Source organism: Onychostruthus taczanowskii, unplaced genomic scaffold (assembly GCF_017590055.1).
Source record: "Onychostruthus taczanowskii isolate IOZ18803 unplaced genomic scaffold, ASM1759005v1 scaffold131, whole genome shotgun sequence".
Lineage (NCBI taxonomy): Eukaryota > Metazoa > Chordata > Aves > Passeriformes > Passeridae > Onychostruthus > Onychostruthus taczanowskii.
In genome coordinates this window covers 1,242,088-1,266,200 of record NW_024498474.1, presented here as the reverse complement: position 1 = coordinate 1,266,200, position 24,113 = coordinate 1,242,088, and the positions used below count along the sequence as shown (strand labels likewise).

The 24,113-nt window shown below is 50.3% G+C and overlaps 1 protein-coding gene across 2 annotated transcripts; it reads right to left on the bottom strand.

The window, feature by feature from the left end:
* Positions 1–3,657: 3,657 nt before the first annotated feature.
* PURG (purine rich element binding protein G) lies at positions 3,658–24,031 on the bottom strand. 2 transcript variants are annotated; one of them, XM_041396802.1, is made up of 2 exons: positions 23,198–24,031; positions 3,658–3,857 (listed from the first exon to the last, which is right to left on the bottom strand). In XM_041396802.1, the coding sequence occupies exons 1-2, from the start codon at positions 24,029–24,031 to the stop codon at positions 3,786–3,788; spliced, it is 906 nt and encodes a 301-aa protein (XP_041252736.1). In that variant the 3' UTR covers positions 3,658–3,785. The 2 variants fall into 2 exon arrangements, with proteins under 2 accessions (XP_041252736.1, XP_041252735.1); XM_041396801.1 differs by lacking the exon at positions 3,658–3,857 and having other exon boundaries at positions 14,488–24,031.
* Positions 24,032–24,113: the final 82 nt, after the last annotated feature.

Below are 24,113 nucleotides of genomic sequence, written 5' to 3'. Positions count from 1 at the left end.
GCCCGCCGCCGCGCGCGGCGCGCGCCGACGCTTCCGGCGCGCCGAGTCGGCCTCAGAGCCGCGCCCCTCCCCCCCTTACACTCGGGCCACGCCCCTCCCGTTAGGCCCCGCCCCCGCTGCCCTCAGGGCTGCGTGAGGCGATGGCGGCTCCGCTCGTTGGCGTCCGCCAAAATAAGGAATAAACTGCTCCCTTCCGTCTAAAGAAAAAGGAATAAACTGCCCCTTCTGTCTAAGGAAAAAAGGATAACGTCGCACGGGTTTGCGGCCGCCGTGCGCGGCGAGTCGCAAGCCTCGGCAGCGGGAATGTGACAATCCCTGTCTGCCTCTCTGTAAATGCGCGTGTTCCCGTTAAATACTGCGGAGCAATACTCAAAACTGGAGGTTTTTGGGTTTTTTTCATCACGTGTACGATGATGTACCGAATATGACACGTGATCGGTGAATATAAGCAGTAAAAATTAATAACATTTGCTTCCAACCTGGCCTTCACCCTGCCCTCAGCTTTAAACTGTGATAGAGCTGCACAAATTCCTAGGCGGTGCTGTTTATTTATTTGTATTATTTGGACTCGTTCTGCCGCCTCCCCTGTACCCAAATGGAGCAGTAATGTCATGGCAGGGATGGAATAACTCGGGCTGCAGTGCCCAGGCAGCAAGGACTGGGATTTTGGGAGATCTCTGAAGGGAAACTTTCCTGGGATTTTTAGCAGGATAAGATAGGTCGAGTCCGTGTGGTGTGGTTTTTTTTCATGTCAGATGGGAAGGCTGAGGTTTGCTGAGGAGCTGCTTGTGTCGGTCACGGTTCCCTTAATCTCCGCTGGGTAAAACAGACAGATTTGAGGAATTCACCCTGAAAAGATTCACACCATCACATCCCTGAAGTGAATTTTCTAACTAACAATACAGCCAGCAAGGTAAAAGAGAGCAGTTTACACCAAACACAAACTTTGTAGCTGCTGTTCTAGGTGACGATTGCTCGCCGGTCGGGTTCCCAGCGAAGACAGCTGCCAGGAGCTGCTCACACTCCTCTGGATGTTGGATTTGCTGATCTGCTTTCCAGAAGATCATTTCTAACCACATGGCCCGTGTTTGTGAAGCTGGGAACAGCCAGGGATAAGGCAAGTCCTGCCTCGTGGCAGTGGACAATAAATCTTGCCTGCCCGGAGCATACGGGAGAGCAGCACCCCCCAAAAAAATCCCCCCTGGCTTGTCCAAAATGCCCCAAAAAAGGGCATCCTGACCCTCAGGAGGTCAGCCTTAAAACAAATGCAGAGCAGCTTTTATTCCACCTTTCCGTTTCTGGGGGTTTCCCCGTGATTTCACTCGAGGAAACAAAGCACGGAGGCGCACGCTTCGGTGCTGAGTTTCTATTTACTGATTCCTTGCCGCCATTAAAATGTTTAATAGGCGAAGCTTCAACGGAGAGATGCTGCTGAGATATTCCCCTTGGCTCCCCGTCAGGAATAAAGAGGTTTCTGAGGTATTGATCCGATGGCAGGTGCTCAGCAAAGCCTCGCAGCCTGAGCCAGGACCATCCCCAGAGCAACAGGACGTGGTTTGCTGGGAAGAGGGAGCTCTTGGGATGAGCTGGGGATTTTCCTGCAAAGGAGGGGCAGGGATGGAGCCTGTGGAGCCAGCAGCAGTGGGGGACATTCATCAGGCTCCCTGGCAGGGAAAACTGACAAGCCTCACCCAGAGGGAATTAATGAAGGCAGGATTTTCCACCACCACCACCTCTAAAAAATCTCATCATTTCTCTGCTAGAACCTTCTAAAGTGGTAAAGTGGCATAAAAGGCCACTTTATTAAAAAACACATTGCTGTTGGCTGTGTCACATTAAACCCCCCACGGGGTACCTTGCTTTCTTATTCCTGTGATTTTTCCACTGAAACTCGGCTTTTTAGGGCGTGATACAAAACACAGGAGCAACAGGAGCAGAAAAAATTACTCACGGCCACCACTGCCTATGGGAAGGCATTGCCTGGGCTTATCCACTGCTTCCCAAAGGGTGCTGGACTCCTGTGTTGTAGAGAGGGGAAAAACCCACCCCCACAGTGAATACATAAAATAAATCAGTGAAGTTCTTCCTTCTGCCAGCGGCTGAGCGTGCACAAACCCAGTGGGAGCTGCTCCAAGGGCACCTGACCGCCCAGGGGCACGAGGATACAGATCCCTGGAACACATTTTAGGATGCAGACACAGCATTTGTGCAGTGGATGGGAGGCAGACGTACCTGGCAGCAGCCTCTGGGGAAGCCTGGATTCTTTCTCCCAGCGTTTCCCCACAGGATTCATCTCCCTCCTTCCCGTGGTGGCATCTATTGCCATGGGCAGTGCTGTGAGGAGCAGCAGGAAACATGACAACACCTTGATAAACTGGGAAAAAAAAGCCAGGGGGAAATCAGAGGGGAGGAAAGAGGCAAAGAAAGGGGGGGATGCTGCCAGGAGAAGGGAGATGAATCTCTGAAAATGGACTCTGATTCCATAACATATGCACAGTGATGGATGCTGAAAGAAAGGAGTGTGACCAAACCCTGGCAAGGATCCTCCCGAAATGTTCCTCTCAGACACAGCTGCATCTTTTAGGGAGCAAAAAAATCTCCTCCTGCAAGCAGCCTGGAACAATTTTAACCCCCAAAAAGCTGTTTCGGGGAGGGGGATGAACCTCAAAACCTGCGAGCCTTGCAACAGGTTTTGTTTGCAACCGCGGGCCAATCTGGAACATTTGCCTATTCCTTGTATTGAACCTGCCGGCTTCGGGCAGGTTCGAATCCTGCCGGATTCGATTACTTCCCTGGAAACGCATGTGCAAATGGCTTTTGCAGCCTTGGGAGGGCACTGCCTTCCGCCGCGACGTCTCCGCTCGGCTCGCTAATGCGATGTGCAGGAAGAGCCGGCCGTGGATGCCGATGCCCGGAGCTGGCGGCCGTAAATCCCTCCGTTCCCAAATGCAAAAGCGCCGCCGTCGGAAATGCTTCATCCTGAAAAAATGTGTTAGCGACAATTGGATGGCTGAGGCACAGCCGCTCCTCTGCCATGGCTTACCCGGATAGAAGGAGCCGGTGATGGAAGGCTGGGGGGGGGGAAAGGGCATCAAATTGAAAAGGCCCGGGAAGATGAATGGGAGATAAGGGAGAGAAAAAACATTTACAGCCTGAAATGATTCCCCCTCCTGGAAAAATTTCCTTCTGCTCTCCCTGGGATGAGCTCAAAGGAGGTGCAGGCACCTTGGAGCAGGGGGAAATCTGATGGTAAGGATCCGAGCAGACAGTTAAGACTACACAAGTAAGCAAATTTATTTGAAGACAGAACAAATATCGTGGCAAACAACAATATGCAAATTCAGTTGAGAACAGGGGTAAATATCAGACTTTGTTTTCAAAACGATATAAAATATAGTCAGATTTCATTTTGTCCAAAAAGCAGCTCGCCTCGGGGTGGGGGGTTGGAGGGGGTGGTCCTGTTCACGCCATCCGAGGTGTGTGTCCCCTGGAAAACCCCAGGCTCGGGATGTGGCACTGGGAGGAGATGGAGGCGCCTTTGGGACTCGGAATTTCCACCTCCATTCTCCTTACAAGCCAATTTTTGCCACGAAGCAAGGGGCGGGTTCACCCCCTGCGAGACCCTCAGTGCCCGCCCACCTATGTTTGGACCGTGCGGTCATGAGGATCCCAGCTGCTTTTCAGGGTCGGGCATCTTTGAAGCACCTACACACCTCCTCTTCCTCACTGGCTCCTGATGGATCAACCTCCAGCGGCTGAGCCTGAAAAGCCAGCGAGGGAGCAGCTCACCTCGGATGCCAGAGGAGTGAACAGGAGGAAATCCCCTCCGCAGGGCGAAGGTGCTGGCGGGCTGCTTTCTAGAAAAACCATCCCGAAATAAAAGCAGACATAGAAAACATTAGATTGTCAATGAGGCTTTGAAACAAATTCAAGTTTATCCTTAATTTTTCTCGTGTGTGTGTGTGTGTATGTGTGTGTGAGAGTGGATACAAACAGACAAGAAAGACGTGGTGGACTTCAAGCTGGGGACGGGCATGTGGTCAGTTAGCGCCCGCGGGAGCACCATCGGATACGGAGGAGTTAGCACCAGAGAGTTTGGAGGAGCCAACTGAGCACATGCCTCCTTGGGGAATGGGCAGTGGGGACACATGGAACAGTCCATTAGAAACAATACAAGGCAGTTCATGAGTTTTCATACAGTACAATACAGTCACTGATCAATTAACCCTTTCAGTACAGTACATGACAAGTAACACTTTGCACCCTGTTAGCACTAGGAAAGGAGGGTTTGGGCTGCAGGGCGGTGCCTGCTGAGCTGTCCCTTCCGCCCTTGGATTGCTTCGGGGCTTTCCCACCCCGGCTCCACCCCAGCCTGGCTCCGGGGGGATGCGCTGGTGGAGCTCAATGCCACCAGCCCATCCTCCCACGGCCAGGGCTGTGCCCAAATCAGGCAATCCTACAATCCCACAACGGAGGGGACCTCAGAGATCTTCTAACTCCAGCCTCCCTTTCACCAGACTAAAACGGGCCCGGTTTGGCCACGGGGATGGAAGAGCCAGCCACCGAAGCCACGAGAAAACCTCCAATTCCTGCTCCACCTGGCCAGTTCTGGTGCCAAAACACGCAGAAAAGGGTCCAGGGCTGCGTTCAGTCGGCCTCGAGCCAAACCTGCTTCTTCCCTCAGGCGTAGTGAGAACAGGGTCCATTGGAAAAGTGCTAAATTACAGTACATTGGCATTTCCATATGTCAACTATTGAACAGCAAAACAGATTGTTTGAAAACAGAATCAGTATCGTACAGTAAGCTCACACTTAATTCTTCACCGTTTCTACACTTGTAACACATGCATTTTATTTCCATTAGTTTAATGCCAGTAGGACCAACATCCTCCAGAACAATGATCTAACATTAAACAAAACTTCCTAAGGAAAATATTAAGCATCACATAAAGTTTCAGGAAAAAACCTGTTAATTAGCATCACAAGGTACTCAGATTTACATTTAGGAGTTTTCATGCCATGACTTTAAAACACCTTTTGGTTAATATCCTGGGGGTGGGGGAAAACAAAACCCAAAAAAACCAAACCAACCCGAAAACAAAAACAAAAACAAAAAAAGATTTAAAAAAGGAATGTTTTGGGAAATAATCTATTTCTCTATGTGTATACACACCCAGGGAGACAAGCACGGGTGCATGGGTGTGTGCACAATTTTGTTCTGATAAACTTGACTCATTTCAAGGGCATTTTCATGGCTCCAAAAAGACTTTCAAGGAAACAAACTCTAACCTACTGAAGCAAATTAAAAAGTCTCTCTTGGAGGAACAGAAAAGGTTGGTAAAGCATCGCCTGTGTGCTGTTACAATGCGCTTCCCACGAGCTATCTGAAAACCCAAACAACTAAAAATCCTTTTTTTTTCCACCTAAAAGGCCCTTCCAGAGCAAAGGGTGCTGTGCTAGGATTTGCATTCAGGCCTCAAGTGTGACGGGCAGGAGAAAACACTTAATTCTACCTTCCCAAAGGATGAGTTGCCATCTCCAAGGGACAAAAAACTACACCTGAGGGGGAAAATAAGACAAAAATACCTGTTCCACATCCCCCTTTGTCCCAAGCTTATTTCCAAGGGCTCAGTGAGACCGGTGGGCTTGCTGGGGGGAGGAATTTTCCAAATGGTTTGCCTTTATCCTGGTGACAGTGAGCAGGATGTGGGCTCTGAGTCACTGAGGTACTGTTCCCTCAGCCACTATAATTTTGGGGGCTCAGACAGAGCAGCAGCATCGCCTGGTGCTATTTCTTTAAAGCTGAATTTGCAGGGGATGGGGGTGGGGGGGGGAGGAAGAAGAAAAGCCAACCCAACCCAAAATGTGGATTCTATTTCTGTTCTTACATCCATTGATAGGGGATGTAAGAGCATAATACTTGGGGCGGCTCAAGATATGGGGTTTTTAACCACCTGGGGTTCCCACTGAATATCCAAGCCCCTGAAGAAGGAAGCCAAGAAAACCAGCCACTAAAACTGGAGCTGTTTAGGAAAACTCCTGCATCTGCTGCAACAGGGAAACCCAACACACCCATTTCTTTTTGTTGCTGAAGGTTATTTCCACGCTGGCCCCTTGCTAGCAGCAGTGAAGGAGAAGCCCTAATTCCCTTCTCTGCATTCCCACTGATCATGCTGTACTGGCAGGGTTTATCCATCAAGTGTCACCGGGGAGAAACTCCCATCACGGAGGATTGCCAGAGAAGGATCTGGATTGACTGTGGGCTCGTCAAGGATGATCAGCAGCAGTCCTGAGTGTGGATACCCTGGCATGAAGGGAACTCAGGGCTCTCACACCCACCACGATTTATTTGCTGCCACGGAAAACCTACAGGGGCTTTTAAAGGAGCAAAGCTCCAGCAGGTGGTTGGGAGTGGGTGTTTGGGGCCTCAAAACCCAGATTATTCAGCATCCCAGGGATCACCATTCTGAATCCTAGAGATTTCTGACTATGTTTCCTACTCACTCTTCCCTGCTGCTTTCTTGCTGGCAAGGGAGCTCTGATCCCTGGCCTTCCATAGAGAAATACCACAGGAATTTAACAGGAATAGCACATCTCAACTGCCTCCGAACATGAGAGCTGATCGGCTCCCAACAACGCTTTCCAAATTCAACAGCAAACCCCAGGGTTATTGTGCTCCATCATCTAAATGGTCTGTAAATCTTTTTTTACTTCAAAATGCCTTTTGCAGTTGAAGCCCACGACCAATCCCAACAGCACTTGCAGTGCAGGCACAACGATGGCTTTTATTGCAATGGCTTGACTTTCTTGGCTCTCAGACTGGTTTGAGCCGGGCTGTCCCGTGGACTCACCGGGGTCTCACACCAGACACAAGAGCTCCTGCCCTGCGACTCCTGCTCCGCTCACTTCCAGGAGATGATCTTGCACCATCCCAATCCCTTTTGAGACTTCTCCTGCATCTTTGGTGTTTCCAAAAGCCATGCCCTCGGGTCTCCGGGGGACCTCGAAGTTTACAACAACCACCACGTCTGCCTGGACGTCAGTGATGCAGGTGTTGGTTCTGTCGTGTGAAACGAGCTTGGATGGGTAAATTCCCTACTCTCAGGTGGCTAATGGATATGTAATGGAAATCAGGCACTGGACAGTGCTCCAACACACCTCAGAATTTTCTTCTGATGGCCCCTACGTAATTAACACCGCGCCTAGGAGGGGAAATAGCTGGGGAAAAGAAGAGAGTTCAAAACTCAGTGCTAACAGTACGTACAAAAGTGCAGTGCTCAGTTTAGTCCGAAGCAAAGTGACTACTAGTACTTAAAGTGCTAGTCCCAACGTCGGTTTGGTTCAGTGTCCGAAACACGGGGGAACGCGGGGAGGCTGCCCCGGGGGGGGGAAATTAAAAACAGACAGCACTGCAACTGCACATGCCACACCAAAAGTGCTTCAAATCACGCCACGGCTCAGCTTGTGAACACACACGAGCAAACGACTGACACCTTTTAGGCTACTATAAAGAACAGCTCCATTAACTCCATCACTACGAACCCGCTCGGGAAGCAAGTGGTCACGGCGCACAGAAAACAAAGGACGACCCCACTCCAAAACCAAGAGCCTTTAGGAACACTGACGAGCCTTTGCAACTAGGATACTCAAAGTCTAGCGAAAGCAGCCTTGCCCAGTGTCTGCAACAAGCTTGGCCGATGCTTATCATGCACTTTGCAGAGGCAGACTGCCTCCTCTTACACGCTATCTTACAGCTTAGCCTATTTACCTATTTACTTGTGGTCTGCTTCGTTAATTGCAGCTTTCTGACCCATGCAATTAAGCTGGCTTGTTTCTCCTAACCACCCTACCTGCCAAAGGACAGCGAACGCAAGGACGAGACGACGAAGGCGGTCTGGCTGATGTGACTCACGGCCCGGCTTCATTTTCACGAAGAACAACGCTCTGGAGAAGGACTTTGGATCAGCACGCTCCTGGGAAGGGGCTGGGAGAGGAGGATTCATCCCAACAGATGACAGGCATGCCCTTTTCTCTCGGTAAACACACACTTCCCAGCAACTGCCCCATCACCCAGCCTGATCTTCACACCTTCAGTTCTCACTGTGTTTCAGCAAGCACCCCAAAAAAATGGTCACGGGACAGCAAAGTGGATCCACGGGCCCTGCATGCATTGCCACCAACTCTCCCAAGTGTTGTACAAGGCAACATCTGGCTGTGCAACATCTGGTGTGGATTTTTTCTATGGAGAAAGCTCTTTTTAAGTCAAAAGTACTGAGCTGCTGGAGCTGGCAGGATATGTTGGGGATGCTGCAGGTACATGCTTCTCATCAGAGATCAAGCACTAGGGAGATGGTTTTCCAGCAGCAGGGAACACTAAAGTCCCAGGAGTAAAAACAGAGCTACAAACTCACATCACTTACTTCCATTACTGCCAGAAAGAGCTGGATTTAACATACAAAGAACAAGGTCATGCATACAGGGGATATGGATGTAGGCACACAACTGGAAAGAAAGGAAAAGATGTGGGAGCTGGAGAAGTGCAGTGTGATGTGGGCAGTGTCCTGCAGTGAGGAGGGCAACAAGGTGCAAGGTGGGGAAACACCACCATCTCAGTCCACCATCCAGACAAGAAACTTCTGGAATGATATATCCAGGGGAATGTACACAAGCACGTGGATGTGGCCACGGCCCTGCCACCCAGCAAGGAACCAGCCCATCATGGGGGAAAAGCATGCCAGCCTGCACACCGTGGCCTTCCCTCAGTGATATTGCAGCCTTGTGGGATTAAAAGCAATCGTTGAGCAATAGACTGGGCAAAGAAGCACCTTCCAGGACTGTATTCCAGGACTGATCCTGCAAGGCTGGCACATCTCACCATGTGCCATATGTAGGCACTGGGATCATATTTGACCTCAATGTTGAGCCCAAACCCAAACACTGGAGGCATGGACAATTACCAGCCTGAAAACTCCCGTGCCAAAAGGACTCCTTTTCCAGGTCTTTTTATAACATGTTCTTTCCTGTCTTCCGATGGAAAGGATTTTTGGCAGATGATTTGGAAGTGGATAATAAATCTAATGCTAGGACACCGCGTCCAATTGCTCAGTAATTTCCTGCAGGGCTCTCACCAGGAAGTTTACGCGTGGTGCTGCATTTCTGCCGCTTTAGTTTCTCCTGCGGATACATTGTCATTGTGTGTGACACTCCTTATAATTCTGCCTCCACCTGGAGTGGCAACCCTGTTAAATTTTTTAAAAGAAAAGCTATTACAGGTTTTTTTAGGAGAAAAAGCTGTCTGCTTGCCCGTGACCTCACCTTTAACCCGAGCTCCTGAATTTAAAGGCATTTATAAAATCCTGCGCTAGATTTTCACCTGAACATCCCTCAGCAACTTTCCCAGTCTCCAAAAAACAACCGATTTGGAAGTTTATTAGGAGCAATAATTTATTTTTGGAGGCGGAGGCTTTTGCTGCATTGAGGCCTGCACTGGTTTTCAGTGGTGAACCCAGTGGTGAACTGAGTGATTCCCAGACACAGCCTATTTCCAAGGAAAACGCCAGCCCAGGGCTGCTGGGTACCAGAGACACTACAGTGCAAACTGAAGATGCGGGGCCATTTTTAATTCTATGCTAATTATCGCAATAAAAACCAGATCCTGCAGCGGAAGACCCATTCTGGGAAGAAATAATCATCCATCTTTCGGAGCTGTAGCCGTGCTGCTGCAGAAGAGGCTTATTTACAAAATGGCAATCTCCAGGAAAAAAGCTGTTATCGTTGCCTGACAAAGCCATATATTCTGATGCCTTCTGGGGGGCTCTGTCTGGGAAATTCCTCTTTGAAACACAACGCTACAAACCTCAAATATGGAAAAACCCCATCCTGTTCAACAAAAGGCAGCTGTAGGGCTAATGCAACCCACCGTGACACAGAAATGATGCTTGGAGTTCCCTGCTTTGAACTGCTTTTGGTTTAGAGCAGGAAAATCATATGACCTCTAAATTATTTATATGTGAAAAGATGCTTTTAATAAAAGCATCAATGGTGTGTAAACAGAACCGAAATTCCTAAAGCAGACTTTCCACATTTTGTACGGTTACTTAAGTGTGGATGAGAAACATCCTCTTTCCCCCTGCACAAAAACATCCATCGTGCAGGATGGCACGAAAATGCCCTTTTTCAGTATGCAGGAAACACAAGAAGCCAAATAAAGCCATGAACCTGCAGAGTGGTTGTGAAAGGGATGAAGAAAACCCATCCAAGCAGCAGGACTGCAATCTGTTCCCGCTCCCCCCACGTGGCGCCGCGGTCCCCGAAGAGGCTCTCGCACCAGATTGCAGTGCCAGACAATCTCAGGGAGATGGGAACCTGCTCTTGGGTCTCAGCCAAGCAAGACCCTCTTGCCTTGAGAGCCAAGACACAATGCTCCTCCAAGAGCTTCTTGCACCCGGGCGTGCCACCAGAACAGCTCCGATACATTGTCGCCCCGCCGCAACGATGGAGCCTGAAGACGGGAACATTGGACCGCAGGGACGGCATGGTGAAAGCAAAACATTTTATTACCATCGGTTAAGCTCCATAATGCACGCTTATGAGTAAGAGAGAGGTTATAGGGAGATCACTTTGCTCCCTACCAACTGCAGCTTCTGGGATTAAATGCAGCAGCTGCTGAGCGGAGCGGAACGGGACCAGTGCAAAGAAGGGGAGAATAAAATACATTTGAAACGGTGGGGGGTAGCTTGGCAGAAAACAGGCCCCTGACTTGAAATTCAAAGAGAAAGGTTTGTTTTTTTACTGCTGTACCAAAAGGCACGGCGTCCTGGACAACAGCTGGTGACCAAGGACTGCTCTGGAAAGGCCTCCCTGTAAGTCAATACCCACCTCAGCAACCACGGCCTGGTTGCTGCATTCCTGCAGCGCGGGAATGTCGGAGTGGAACGCTTCTCCTTGGGGCCACGGCACCTCTACAGCCCAGCATGCTGCAAAACCAGGAGCTCCTGACTAATCACAGCCCCAAAGGCGTCCGTGGGAAGTTCTGGTGGCCATGGACCACCAGGAGGATGGATGACAACGGGGATCTATCCTGAATTTTGGATGGTTGGCTAGCTCAGCCACAGCGCCCTGCAAGGGGTTGCCTCGGACGTGTGATTTCTCGCTTGTTTTCTGTCCGCTCCCTTGAAATGTTTTTGACAGTAAATGCCAGCCTGGGATGGTTTCTAAAGAACACAAGTTTCTTCCAGCAGAAATTGCCCCTTCAATCTAAGATCAAAAATCCAGTTATCTTTCCTAGAGGTCAGAGACCATAAAAAAGCTATTTCGGACCATCTGCTGAAGAGTCACTAACACACTTTACCAGCACCATCTTTTTTAAGCCCAAATCAGTTTACCTTCCAGCCAATCTTCCACAAGCAGCTTCAAATTGTATCAAAACCCTATCCAGAGGAGCACTCTGCTTTCCCCTTTCCCGATATTACCGCTCTCATTTCACAATAGTTTCTGCATTCAGACAGAATTCAAAGGAGAAAATGCCTGCTCTAGTGAAAGAGGACTCCAGTTATTGCTAGCACAAAGCTACCAATTTTTCTTCTAGCAAACAAAACGCTTGGCTAGAAAGGTGGGAAGCTCTTGGAAGACTGAGAGCCTGGAGGAGGCTGGTTTTTAGGCTGAGGCAAGTGAAAAATCCCCATATTGTGCCCTCTTGCTTGTTTTGCCCAGCATCTTCAGTCTCGCTGGGAGGAAGAGGCCGGGTTTTGAACAAGGAGAGAGAGGGAGAGCACCTCAAGGGCTATTGCAACAGCTCGAGGGCTGCAGAGGGGAGGAAGAGGAGGAGGAGGAGGGTGAACTTCCCTCTGTGAAGAGCCTGAGGAAAGAGGTCTAGGGAGGTTATCCCAGCTTTAGAAGGTGTCTCCTAAGAGCGGGAAAGAGGCGTGAAAAGCAACAGGTTAAACTGCAGCTTGATCCTGCAGGCAGGAGTTAAGTGAGCACCACCTCTGCCTCCTGCTCTGGATTGGGGGTTTTCTTGGGGTTTCACACATACCAGCATAAAACACACACTGCCAAGCAGACAGTTTTAAGCTCTCTTTAAAAGAATAGTCTCTGTAATATGCCTTCACCAAGGTAACCCACAGTAAAAAGCTGGCAGCATCCACGAAAACGTTCATCAGGCGACTACAGCACCTCCCTCCTCTTTTTTGATTTCTTTTTTTTTTTTTTAAATAAGACAGCTAGAAGGAACTTATCAGTGGTTAGCTCAAAGGGCTACCCCTGGCAGCGCTGAGGGATGACTGTGCTGACATCAGCAGTAAATGCTGCTATGGAGAGGGGGCCGGGATGCAGCAGGATTACGTGCACACTGCATGCTGGCACACGCTGATCCCAGGACAGACATGCCTCCAGGCTCTCCAGAGCGGATGTGCCAGGCAAGAGGTAAAAGTACCAGAGGCAGAAAAGGAAGGAAGAAAGACTTGGGCTCCTGTGGTATCCAGGATAAAGCTGTTGACACCTTCCCTCTGAGCTGTGATGGGATACACAATACCTGTGGGTGGCAGTCCCTTGCCTAGCTCGGGTGTCTGTTGCCACTTTGACCCAGCTCCCATGGGCAGGCTCTGGTGGTCCCTGGTCCTGGTGGCTCCCACTGCAGCAACTGGAGTCAGGACTGTAAGAGAGTAGACAGGAGCTTGGCAGAGGCACAGCTCTTATCTCCACATCTTCATGCTTCGCTGTGGGCACGCTCCTCCCACGTGCCTGAATTTACAAACCCACATCAAACCCCTGGGTCGATTCCCAAACTGATTTGGAAGCATTTGCTATTACACACGCAGAGAAAAGCGACTCTAATTACTCTGCACCCCATTTAAATGTCCCGGGGAGAATGAAATCCTGGCACTGCTCAAAGAAACCAAATTGAGGTTACACATAACAAAGGAACCAGGCATGCCACTGAGCTCTGGTGGGAAGGAAGAGCCTGAGCTCAGAGCAGCACTTGCAGCAGATGCAGCAAAGCTCATCCCTGGGGAAGCTGTCAGACAGTGCCTACAAGCGAGATGGAGCACGCCGGCTGCTCGGAGGAAGCAGCGAGTCTGCCACCAGCACAGGACCTGATCTGCCCCAGGTAACTGCTTCATGCAGCCCCACTCCACGTGGCAGCCATCCCTGAGGGAATGGCCGACTGCAGGGTTAAATAACTCCTGCTTTGCTGCAGCTGCACCCCAAGAATCTGCCCCAGCCTAGAGGTAACATCTGCCAGAGCCCCACCACGCATGCAGAAGCACGTGAGAGCTGCGGGCAGGATCGCCGGAATGGCTGGGGCCAAAACACACCAAAACAGACAGGGAGCAAAACGACTGTCTGGGAAAAATGTAACCAGCTCCACACCTTTTTGTCCTACACTGGCTGCAGCAGTTAGCACATGCACGGTGAGGGAGGGAACCAAGGCACATTCGGGCTTTGCACAACGTTTCCAGAGGGATTCACAAGGAAAGCTTAAGAAAAAGATGCTGAACTTGTAAGAAAATAAAAGAGGTTTAGGGCCCTCAAGCCAGGCCATGCACAAGACATGAACTTGGTGATCCAGTGGGGAAAAGGAACAACACAAGCAGGATCTGGCCCTGCCAGCAAAGTGAGAGGAGAATGTCTCTATGCACTCAGCCATATAAACACCTACAGGGGTTTCTGCCTGTGCTGCTTTGGTGACCTTGATGTTTTGCAGCCAGATGGAGCAAGAAATATAATGTCAGCTTAAAGGATATGCTCTGAGGTAAGAGGCATGGAAGTTTGGTTCACCTTGTGAAACACGGTGCCTATTCTCAGCTTACAGGTAAACATTTCAGCCAAAAAACTCTTTTCCTAATTTTACCAGGATGGGGGAGATCATTAAAAATGCTTAAATTAAAGAACTTCATGACTTACTGGACAGGGACGTGCACATAAACTGAGTTGTTGAATCTAGGATAAATGCTACTGCCAAGAACTAGATCAAACCCTTGCCCTCTGTTCTTGGCTGTCAGTAGCCTCTGCTCACTCCTGCTGTGACATCTACCTGGGAAAAACTCTTTTCAAAGTGCCACCTGCACAATGCTCCACTTCTCAAACACTTTGCCGTGTTTATTGGAGTCTCAGGAGAGAAACTGTCCTTGGAGGCAGCTCAGTTCCCTGACAGATTCCTGTTCTAGGCAGCCCTACAGAGATCTCAGGAGTGTTCCAACACCTAGGAGGAAAGAACAAGCAGCTGTGGTGAAGACAACCCAAAGAGAAAACACATCTACCTGTTGACTGCACACTGAGCTGCATTTTCTCCGGAGCACTGCTCCGTCACCTCTCTCCCTGAGCCTAAGGTCTCCAGCCTTAGATTCCCCTGCCAGCTTCCTGGGAGAGAGAGACTCCCTTTTTCCATCAGGTCCTTCCCAACCAGCAGCAGCACAGCAACCTCCTCCGTGCCCAAAGCAAAAATGACAATCTGCAAAACAGCCGCAGGTCCAGGGGGAACTTCCAGAGACAAAGCAGCTCCTGCTCAGCACCAGCTGCCAAGGGAAGCGTCGGGAGCGATGCCAACGGCGGGCTCGGCTCCCTGTGAGCCCTGAGGTTTGCTCTCGTGCCGCAAAGCCGGCGGGGCCGCTGCTGCCAGCACGCGCCGTGCTCCAGATCCCCCTTGGACATGGAACAGCAGGGATAATTGATTCATGTTCGAAATACCAGGCCTGCATTGGCACACCCAGCCTTCTCCCTAGGAAGAGGAGGGAGGAAATAGCTCCCCGACACATGTGCCACTCTGGAAGCTGCTGGGATGAATATACATCATATATTCATGTGCAGTGGGACAGCAGGAGCTTCTCTCTCCTTGGACCTACACAGAACTCTCAGATCTCCTCGCACTAAAAATGTTACTGTGGGAAAGTTCATGCCAGTATTTCTGTGACTCTTCACACACAATCCTGGGAGATTTAGGAACATAAGGGAAAACCTGTATTTCCAAACATGCTGGCACAGGGAGCTCATGTTGTCACTTATTGTGCTTTCCCTACATTTGTGTTTGAAGAGACTCATCAGAAAGCAACAAGAACATGACCAGGGCTAAAAATTACCCTTGGTGGAAGGTTCTGTATTTCCTTTGGAAAGGATGCAGAAGAGACCTGACAACAGCCTTTAATTACGTGCAAGAGCTGCAGCAGGGAAGAAACCAAACTGTCTTTTTAACTCCTCTGGAGAGCATGGCCTGTAGGGCAAAAAGCAATAGAATTAGATGGAAGCAAGGGACACAAGGACTGGACAGCAGGAAAAGTATCTGAGAGGAAGTAGGGTGAAATAGCTTAGGGAGGGAAGCTGGGAATATCCAGCATGGGAGATTTGAAAGAACAGATTTTTTTCCAGGTTGTTCAACTTGGGAAAAATATGGATGCATTTTGCTCTGTACCCAGCCCTGAAACACACCATTAGAGGCACCCTCGCGCTCACAAATTCAAATTTAGAGTCAGGTAGGTTCCAAACCTTCCAAACACTACATTTCACCCCAAATTTCTCCCTGTCTCACTTTTGGACACCACCAGAATCGATCAGCATCAGATCATCACAAGAACTCTCGCACTCCTTTGAGGTAGGGAGGCGTCATCCACCCCTTTTAGTAGTGGAGAACACAGGCACAGGCAGGAATAAAGCCAAAGCAATCCCATCTCCATTATCCGGGGGCCCAGCTCCACACACTGACAGCTTTCCCAGAGTCCAGGCAATTACTCCAGCACTTCACTGCTTCAAAGCACAGCTTTCAACAGCTGTTGACACCGACCCCTGCTGCACCTCAGACCTCAGAGTGGCAGGCCCAGGAAAGCAAAGGCGGTACAAGTGGTGATCATCTGCAGTCTTGTTAGAAACCACACAAACCCCTTTGCAAAGGCAGGCATGAGACGGCTCCTTGAAAGCCACTTTCTTTCCCCTCTGATCCCCTCCAGCCTTCACCAACCCCTTTCCTTTGCAAAGGAAAAGAGCAGCTGCCCCATCAATGCACACAACGCTCCATCACTCGTTCCTGGAGCGGAAGGCAGCTGATGTAGCGTGTGGAGCAAGGCTCCGGTGAAAAGCACTCGCAAGCATCCACTGGGATGAGTTGGGATGGCACCAGCAAACCTTACTGGCCACCAACAACTGAGTGCTCCTCTGAACTTCTGCCTGTATTCCTGGGCAAGCCTCCCAGCTCAGCAAGAGCCCAGCCACATGAGCCTCCTGGAGCGAGCTGTAAAAGCAGTAACTCCACCCACCGGACACGCTTGGCCCCGGTGGGTTTGCTGGAAAGGTTAGACACTTGCAGAGCGTGTTACTGATCCCAAAGAGGAAGGAGAACCAGCCCAAGAGAACCACCCTGGTCCCCAAGTAGAGCATTAGGATCCAGGCTCTGTGTATCCTTCCCCAGCTCTGTGGGACTCCAGTGCTGAAGGTGCTGCCTATTCCTCCTACTACGGATACAACCACCACCATGCTCTACGATTCCCTGGAGCACGCATCTTGTCCTCGCTTCCCTCCGCCCCCTCCTGCCTTTTCGTTCCTCTGCCTCGGTGGGAAGCGCTTATCTCTGCTCTTGCTCCCCCTCTCCCTGTGCATTGTGCCAACAACATGTGCTCCCAACAAGGACCAGATGGGAATACTTGTAAGAGCCTGGGGTTAACCCGTGTCTTTTATCCCACATACTCTCTGCTGTTTTGAAATGCAGATTCTATTGCAGGCCGCTTTGCAGTGTAAAGATTTAAGGTTAGTAGTAGAGTATGTTGATATTGCTTGTGAAACCCATCTCGCTCCTATTGCACGCTGATCATCTCCAATACGGGAAACAGAACAGACAGACAGCGTGCTAATGTCTCCAAGGGAAGGACCTATTGGAAGCAGGGGGGAAATGAGTGTTTGCAATATGCCCGTGCATATCTATCTCTAATATTCCTCTCTCCCTCGCCTCTGCGTTCATTTGTGCCCACACATGAATCCACAGATGTGCCAGTGGGGCTGAGCACGAAGCCTCGGCTTTCTCCGGCTGCCAGCAGCCGCCACCGAGGGCCATCTTTGCCTCCAATTAATCTCTGCGTGGCAAATGATCAGCACCAAGATCAAATGGTGCTGATCATTTGGATGCAAACTCCCGCCTGCCGGATGGATTTCCCCCACCGCGGTCAAGAAATCCATCCGACTGTCTGCGTGTCCAGCCAACACCTCCGGGGCAGGAGCTGTTACCCCTCCCAGTTCTGGTGTGCTGGATGGGTCTAAAACCCCAAAAAGACGGAACATGCCTTTTTAAGTTTCGGCTCTGTGCAGAGCTAGCAATTTCCATGTGCCACTCCAAGCGTTTCTGCGCAGCCTAGCAATTAAGAAGATGAATTAGCAAGTCGTTAATGACGGTTTTACTGGGGGAGGGCAGCCAGGCCCCTGGAGGCTAGGCCGGCAGGAACACAACCACATCCACCAGAAGCCAGCAGAATTCTGTGCACCATTCCAGAAGTTGGTGCACAGCAGAGAGCCCCGAGGCTGCGGGTTTGGGCTCCATGTGACGCCTCCCTCCGCACGGGGAAGGAGCGATCTCATTACATCCATCACAGAAATGCCAAAACGACATCCGGCTTATAAAACCTCAATTTACGCTCTGACATTTCTGGAAAACCAATTTTTAATCCATGTCATCTATCAGGAGTTCTTGATATTTTACTTCACCTCGATGCTTTATATATACTGTTGCCTTTATTGAGGTGCAGGTGGGGAACTGAACACAGGCTGACAAAATATTAGGAAGAAAAATTGATGTCAGCCCATGAAGGCTTCCGCAGGTTTTGGAGGAACAGAACAGCAAAAGACCTGGTTTTGGCTTTTTCCAAATCCCCCAAATCCAGAAGCACCTTGTCCCCTAGCTGGGGCTCTTTTCCTGTGGCCATGACAGCATTTGGCCATTTTCAGGCAAGACCAGGTCACCCCAAAACAATACATTTTGGCAAAGGCTGTGAGGTGACAACCTCGCTTGGGTGTAGCTTACGGTGTAGCCTTTAATTACACTCCTTGAATAAACTTTTAATTTCAAACACAACCTCTACTTGAAAGGAATGGAGGGGCGGGAGGGGAAAGGTGAATTTTAGACATCACAACATGTTAAGTCATTAAAAATAAAGGGCAACTTAATTTTGGTGTAAGCAGCATAGAAAATTAAACAGAAGGTCTAATTTTCTTCAGGAATTCTTTCATAAATCACATATATCTAGTGTGTATGTACAGCAAAAGTGGGAATGCCATGAAACTGAAAAGGCTTATTATATAATTTTTGACCCGGTGCAAAATCTGCCCAGTAAAAATACACAATAATAAACTCCTTTCTACTATAAAAATTACTAGAATTGGAAAACAGGACTGCAAGTCACGCAAGCAGCAGGCTTCCTAACCACCACCAGCTCCCTTCCCTGGGAGTTTAGGTCACTTCAATAGGCCATAGGGGAAAAAAAATGATGCAATTATCAGACTAGGACATCTGTAGCTGAAAAAAAAAAGTGCTGACATTGATTTTGGTAATTGCTCGGGGGTTCTTTTTTGTATAAAGGACGTGATTATAATACTTCTGCTTGGGATTTTATGAACATGGCAGTACAGATTTGCAGAGCCAGGGGGTTGTAAAATGGCACGGAGACATGACGTGGCCGGCAGCTGCCTCTTTACAGCCCTCACCTCGCCTCAACGACGCCTCCAAGGAAGAGCTTTGCCTTCTTTCAGCTACGCTTTCCCTCGCAGCCTTGCTGGAAACCTGTGGGATTCCTACGAGGGCTGCGGCCGGGAGCTCGCACCCAGCCCTGGGTGGAATAACGCGTTTATCCAGACCGGTGGCGGGAGCAGACGTCCCCTCCTCGGACTGCACTTCAGATAAATAAGGTTATTTCGCTACGAGCTACTACAGGCTACAATATACTCACATAAATATAGGAATGCCTATACGTGGATATGACTCGGTATATATCGGATACAGATAAGAAACACTTACGACGACGAGTAGATACCAATAACCGCTGCAGCTTCTCGCTGGGTAAAGTCACCGTCCCCCCAGGCTGCGTGCGGGGAGCCCACCAGGGAGGCCCTCTCCGCACCAGTGCAAAACGCTTCCCAAGCCTTCCACAGCTCTGTACTTTACCAGGAAAGCCGGCTCCGTGGGCCGGACCCAACACAACGTCCCCCCCCAGCTGCAAGGCAGGGGAAGCCCCCCAGCCCCTTCCATCCGGGATAAGTTTTTCAGGCACCACCCCTTTTGCGCCAGCAGCGGGGAAAGCCGGGTACGAGGCAGCCGCTGGGCCTGGCTTTGTCAAGACTACCAGCGCAAAGCTGGGCTTTAAGCCTCGGCAGCAACACGGGGGGCCCGGTTTGCAGAAGGGGCTCGGAGCCGCTGCGACGGCGGAGCTGAGGACGCTCAGCAGCTCTGCGCGTTGCAACAGCAAAAAACCAAATCATCATTCCACTCTTGGTGGCTCGAGAGGATCCTCAGTACAGCGCCCGTCCTCCTCTAACGTACGAGCGGAGCTGGAGCAAGCAGGATCAACAGGTCTCTAACAGACACGTGCATGCAGGAGACGGCTTCTCTCGGCATTAGACTACGTTACCAAAGCATCCCCTTACCGGAGCGGGAGCAGAAATGTGCTCCGAGCATTATTTACACAATATAAAGTGCATTAGGATTTAATAATTCAACTGACAGACTTTCTGCCGGGACCATACAATTTCGAAACAGAGGTGAGGGCTTGGATAGGACATTCTCTCATGAGAAAAAGAGGTTCAGACCGGTGCTCTTCACCCTGTCCTCCTAAGGATTGTTTTTGGCCGTTCTTTCTAGTGCAAATAAGCTTGTGTTTTCTCAAGTTTAAGGGACATGGCAGTTTCAGGGCGTCAGGAACGAACATTTAAAACACATCAGGGATTCAGCGTTCCCGAGCATCTCGCTGGGCCCTCCTGGGCAGCCCGTGTGGTCGCTGCTCTGGGAAGCTGAAGACGCGCTGCCAAAAATACAAAGGAACCCGTTTCCGAATCTCACCGTTCAAGTCTTGCATTGCTACACTCCGAGTGCATCCCTCCTACCCTCCAGCCCAACATCCGCTTCCCATCGCGTGGAAAGCCGTCCTCCTCCAAGCCAGCACCGGTGCTTTCCGTCGTGATGGAAACCCATAGCCGCTGGTCTAGCCACGAGCGATCGGCAATGAACGTGAAGATCCCGATCCAGGTTTGGATACTAAGGTGCATCCCGTGCCAGGGGAGTAAATGCATTAGCAGATCCTATGGGATACCTGCGTGCCAGAACCCAGGCCGGCCCGGTAGCCAGCCGTCGCTGGATTCCTGGGTGACATTTACGACAAACTAACGGCATTGGAAGGCCAATTCATTAACAAAAGATAAAGGGTTTTTTTAAGAAATGGGCAGTAATAAGGAAAGCAATTTTGCATCCTTTTTTGCATCTTTTATAAACGGTGAAGAAAACATCCCTTTCCAATCACGAGTAATTTCCTCACCAAGACTACAGGAACACAGGGAAGGCATGAGCACTTACAACACACGCGGCCACTCAGGCTAATTCCAACTCCGAGGAGCTTTTACGATCCCTTGAGGCAAAGGCGGGCGGGGATGGGAGATGCCGAGCACACACAGAAACGGGAAGGAGAGCGTAAAAAGTTCGTACATTCATAGCTCCGGTTTGTTGGACTAGAAGTGAATTTTTTACCTCAGGCACTGTGACGGGCAGCAGCAGTCAGCGATACGCTAACGTACGCAACAACGACTCATTCACTAAATTCTGGTTTCACACCTAACAGGATGTAGAGTTCTTTTAACGTGGGGTTTTGTGGTTTTTTGTTTTTTTTTTTAATTGACCTGTTAAAACCATTGGGACGAAAGCCGTGAGAGCGAAGATGAACCAGGACCCCGCCCAACGCCCGCTGGTTCATCACGCTCCACTGGCTGTTCGAGTGATGGAGCGAGAACATCTCTTCCAGGTTTGAAAAGGGACCTGAAAGAGCAGCCTATGGAGAAAGGGATGGGAGTTTTTGACACTAAGCCAAAGGCTTGGTTGCTATAACTGCTATATGTGGTTTTAAAGGGGGAATCACCTAAAACAGTGAAATTAACTTTCTTACTTCTTGTCACAACTGTAACATTTTCCTAAAGGTTCTTTGGTGACTTTGGTGCAAGCTGTTATTTTTTTTTTCTTTTTTTTTTTTTTTCTTTTTTTAAAGTTAAAACAGATTGACTAGTTTTAGTACCCAAACTAAAATCCAGATTATCCTCTTGGTTCCCAACCCTGTCTCCCCAACCTTTCTCATTATGACATTAACAGGCAACAGCATTCGGATTGAGCGTGGCCGTGCAGTGTGCAGGTGGCTCCAGACTCAGAGTGGTGAACAGTCTGCTTGGAGATAAAGATGTTTCTCAAAAGGCTAAAAAAAAAAAACAAGTCATGGTTGCATGGATAAATAGCTGGTCCACGTGCACACTAGGCCACTCTGTAATGAAACAATTTGAGTGATTACAAATATCTGATCAGACATGGTAATGCCTGCTTAAAACAATCTTAAAGGTGAGCAACGTGCTACCAGAAGTACCTGGAGCTCAATCAAACTCCCGCTGGTTCAGGGGGAAGGAGCTGGTCGCCCAAAGGCTGGACAAGCCCCTTATGCTGTAAATATTCACGTTTTAAGAAACACAGAATCTTTCACCAACCTCCCAGCCAGGTAATTGCACACATTCTCCCTCCAGGCAGAGAGTTAATATCACGGAGATTTAAAATTTACATCACAAAGACTCCAGGAGGACACCGAAACCTTGGGGCAGGCAGGCAAGATCGGGACTGGAGCCGCTCCAGGGCAGCTCCAGCTCCGAGCTGGGGGGGAAGGAGGCGATGGCAGGGCACGGATGTTGTCTCCCCAACGCCACCCACAACCAGCACAACAGAAAACCCAACGGGGCATCCACCACAGCTTCCGAAACGCGCCGCGGGCGAGCGTGACGGAGACGCCTTTCTACACGAATCCAGTGGCGCACCCAACACCCCAAAATTCCTCCCCACGGCAGGAGGAGGAAAACACCCCAAGGCTTTCCTCGCACAGGTAACATCCCGAACCGCGTTAATCTGGGAGAGGAGCCGGGAGCCTCGGTCGAGGCATTCCTCCCACCTCCCAACACGCGCTCCACAGCCGCCTGCTGGAACGCCTAATACAAAAATACCTTCTGAAATTTTGGACAAAATGCATTAAAAATTAAAAAAAAAAAAAAAAGATCACCAGCCTCCAATGGGCAGAACACGGAGATGAGGAATGGGTTATTATTCACTGCCATTAATTCAGAAGGCTGAGCACCCCGCTGTCCTGGGATACTCAGGTGATCTGGTCAGCACAAAACTAGGGAATGAAGGAGGGATCTTCCGCCCTTCACCGGCACGTGACTGAGGTCTGACGGGTTATCGAGACTTTACCCATAAACAGACTATCGCTTCCAACTCAATAACCAGGAGATGCCAACTTTTAAACCTCTCTCCCCCCTCACACACAGACCAGAGATTCACGTGGAGCCGATTTTTGCCATAAATGCTCTAGGGCAATGCTGCTCGGCCTTTGGGCCGGGCACGGGCAGAAGCCAGTCCTGAAAAGCTGGGGATAAGCAGAAACTGATACATTTCGTGGTAAGGTTCAGGGCGGGGGTACTTTTGTATCCTGCTTAAGTGCAACACAAGCCTTTTCTAGACTATTTAAAGGTCAGGGTGCCGGATTTTGTTTGTGCTGATACTCGTACTTCCACAGTCTCCAACACTCGAAGCAGCTGACTCATACGGACTCGGGAGGTTGGTCCTTTCCTAAGACACACGGAGATGTTTTGGGCATAGTTTAACGTGATAACCAGACTCCTATAACATTATGTACTGGAGTTAGCAAGAACTACCAGAAAAGGACTTTACAAAAAACTGGGGCAACTTGGAATTACTATAGGTCAGTCCCTCTCACCAATTTCTGCTTGCTTTGTTTGGTTAATCGTCCAATGCACTCTATTCCAGACCCTCTTGCTCTTCACCACTGTCCCCTCTGGCATCCATTCTTTTCTCTTTATGGCTGTTGTAAATTCTCCTCATCTCTTCTTCGTACTTGATAAAATTTTCCCCGAACCGTGTCCACGCTTTGTAGGGAACTGTGATGGTGTTACGGTAGGGCGGCCTCACCTCACTTACCTTCAGGAAGATGCCGTACCTGTTGGATCCCACGTCGAAGTAGAAGCGCTTGTTGTCCACTCGGAAGGAGGTGCCCTCGGGGAGCTCCGGGGGCTCCTCACCTCCCGCCCGGCGATCCTCTATGTCCCCCTCGCCGTACTCTTCGATCAGCTGCACCAAAGCATCCCTGAACTCGATCATCCCTTGCGCCGGCAGGACGATCGTCTGCTCCTGTCCCAAGCTGTGGCCGAAGTAGCCCATCACGCCAGGTCCCCTGCTCACGGTCTGCCGAATCCGCAGGAAGCGCCCGCGCTGGTTCTCCTTCAGGTCCAGGTAGTACTTCCTGTTGTCCCTCTCGATGTACTCCGTCTTGAGGACGCTGTGAGGGGGCTCTTCGGAGCCCACGGACGCCGGGGGCGAGGGCGGCGGGTGCTGCGGCCGCCTCCGGGGATGCTGCTCCTTGTCGTTGCTGTGCTCGTGCCGGTGCCCATGGCCGCCCTTCAGGCCCAGGTGGGCGTAGTGCTCGATGAAGTCCCCCAGGCAGTCCTTCAGCTCGGCGGCCACGGACAAGGAGAGGGTCAGCTTGCTCTTCCTGATGTTGTCCTGCCTGCCCCTTCCTATCCAGACCTCGGCGATCTTCAGGAAGCGGCCGCGGGAGCTCTGTTTCACATCCAGATAAAAGCGCTTCTTCTGGATGTCCACCCTCTTGGAGGCCAGCTCCTGGATCTCCATGCAGCTCCCCTGGGAGGAGGCCGGGTAGTGGTACTGCTGCTGGGACTGGGAATAAATGTTCCTGTGCAAGCCAGAGCCTCCCAGGTTCCTTCCTCCTCCTCCTCCTCCTCTCCCTCTTTCCATCTTTACCAATCAGCTGGAAATAATACACAACAGAGACACAGATGACAACATCAGCACCAGGGGCCTGCTCAGCTCCTCGGCA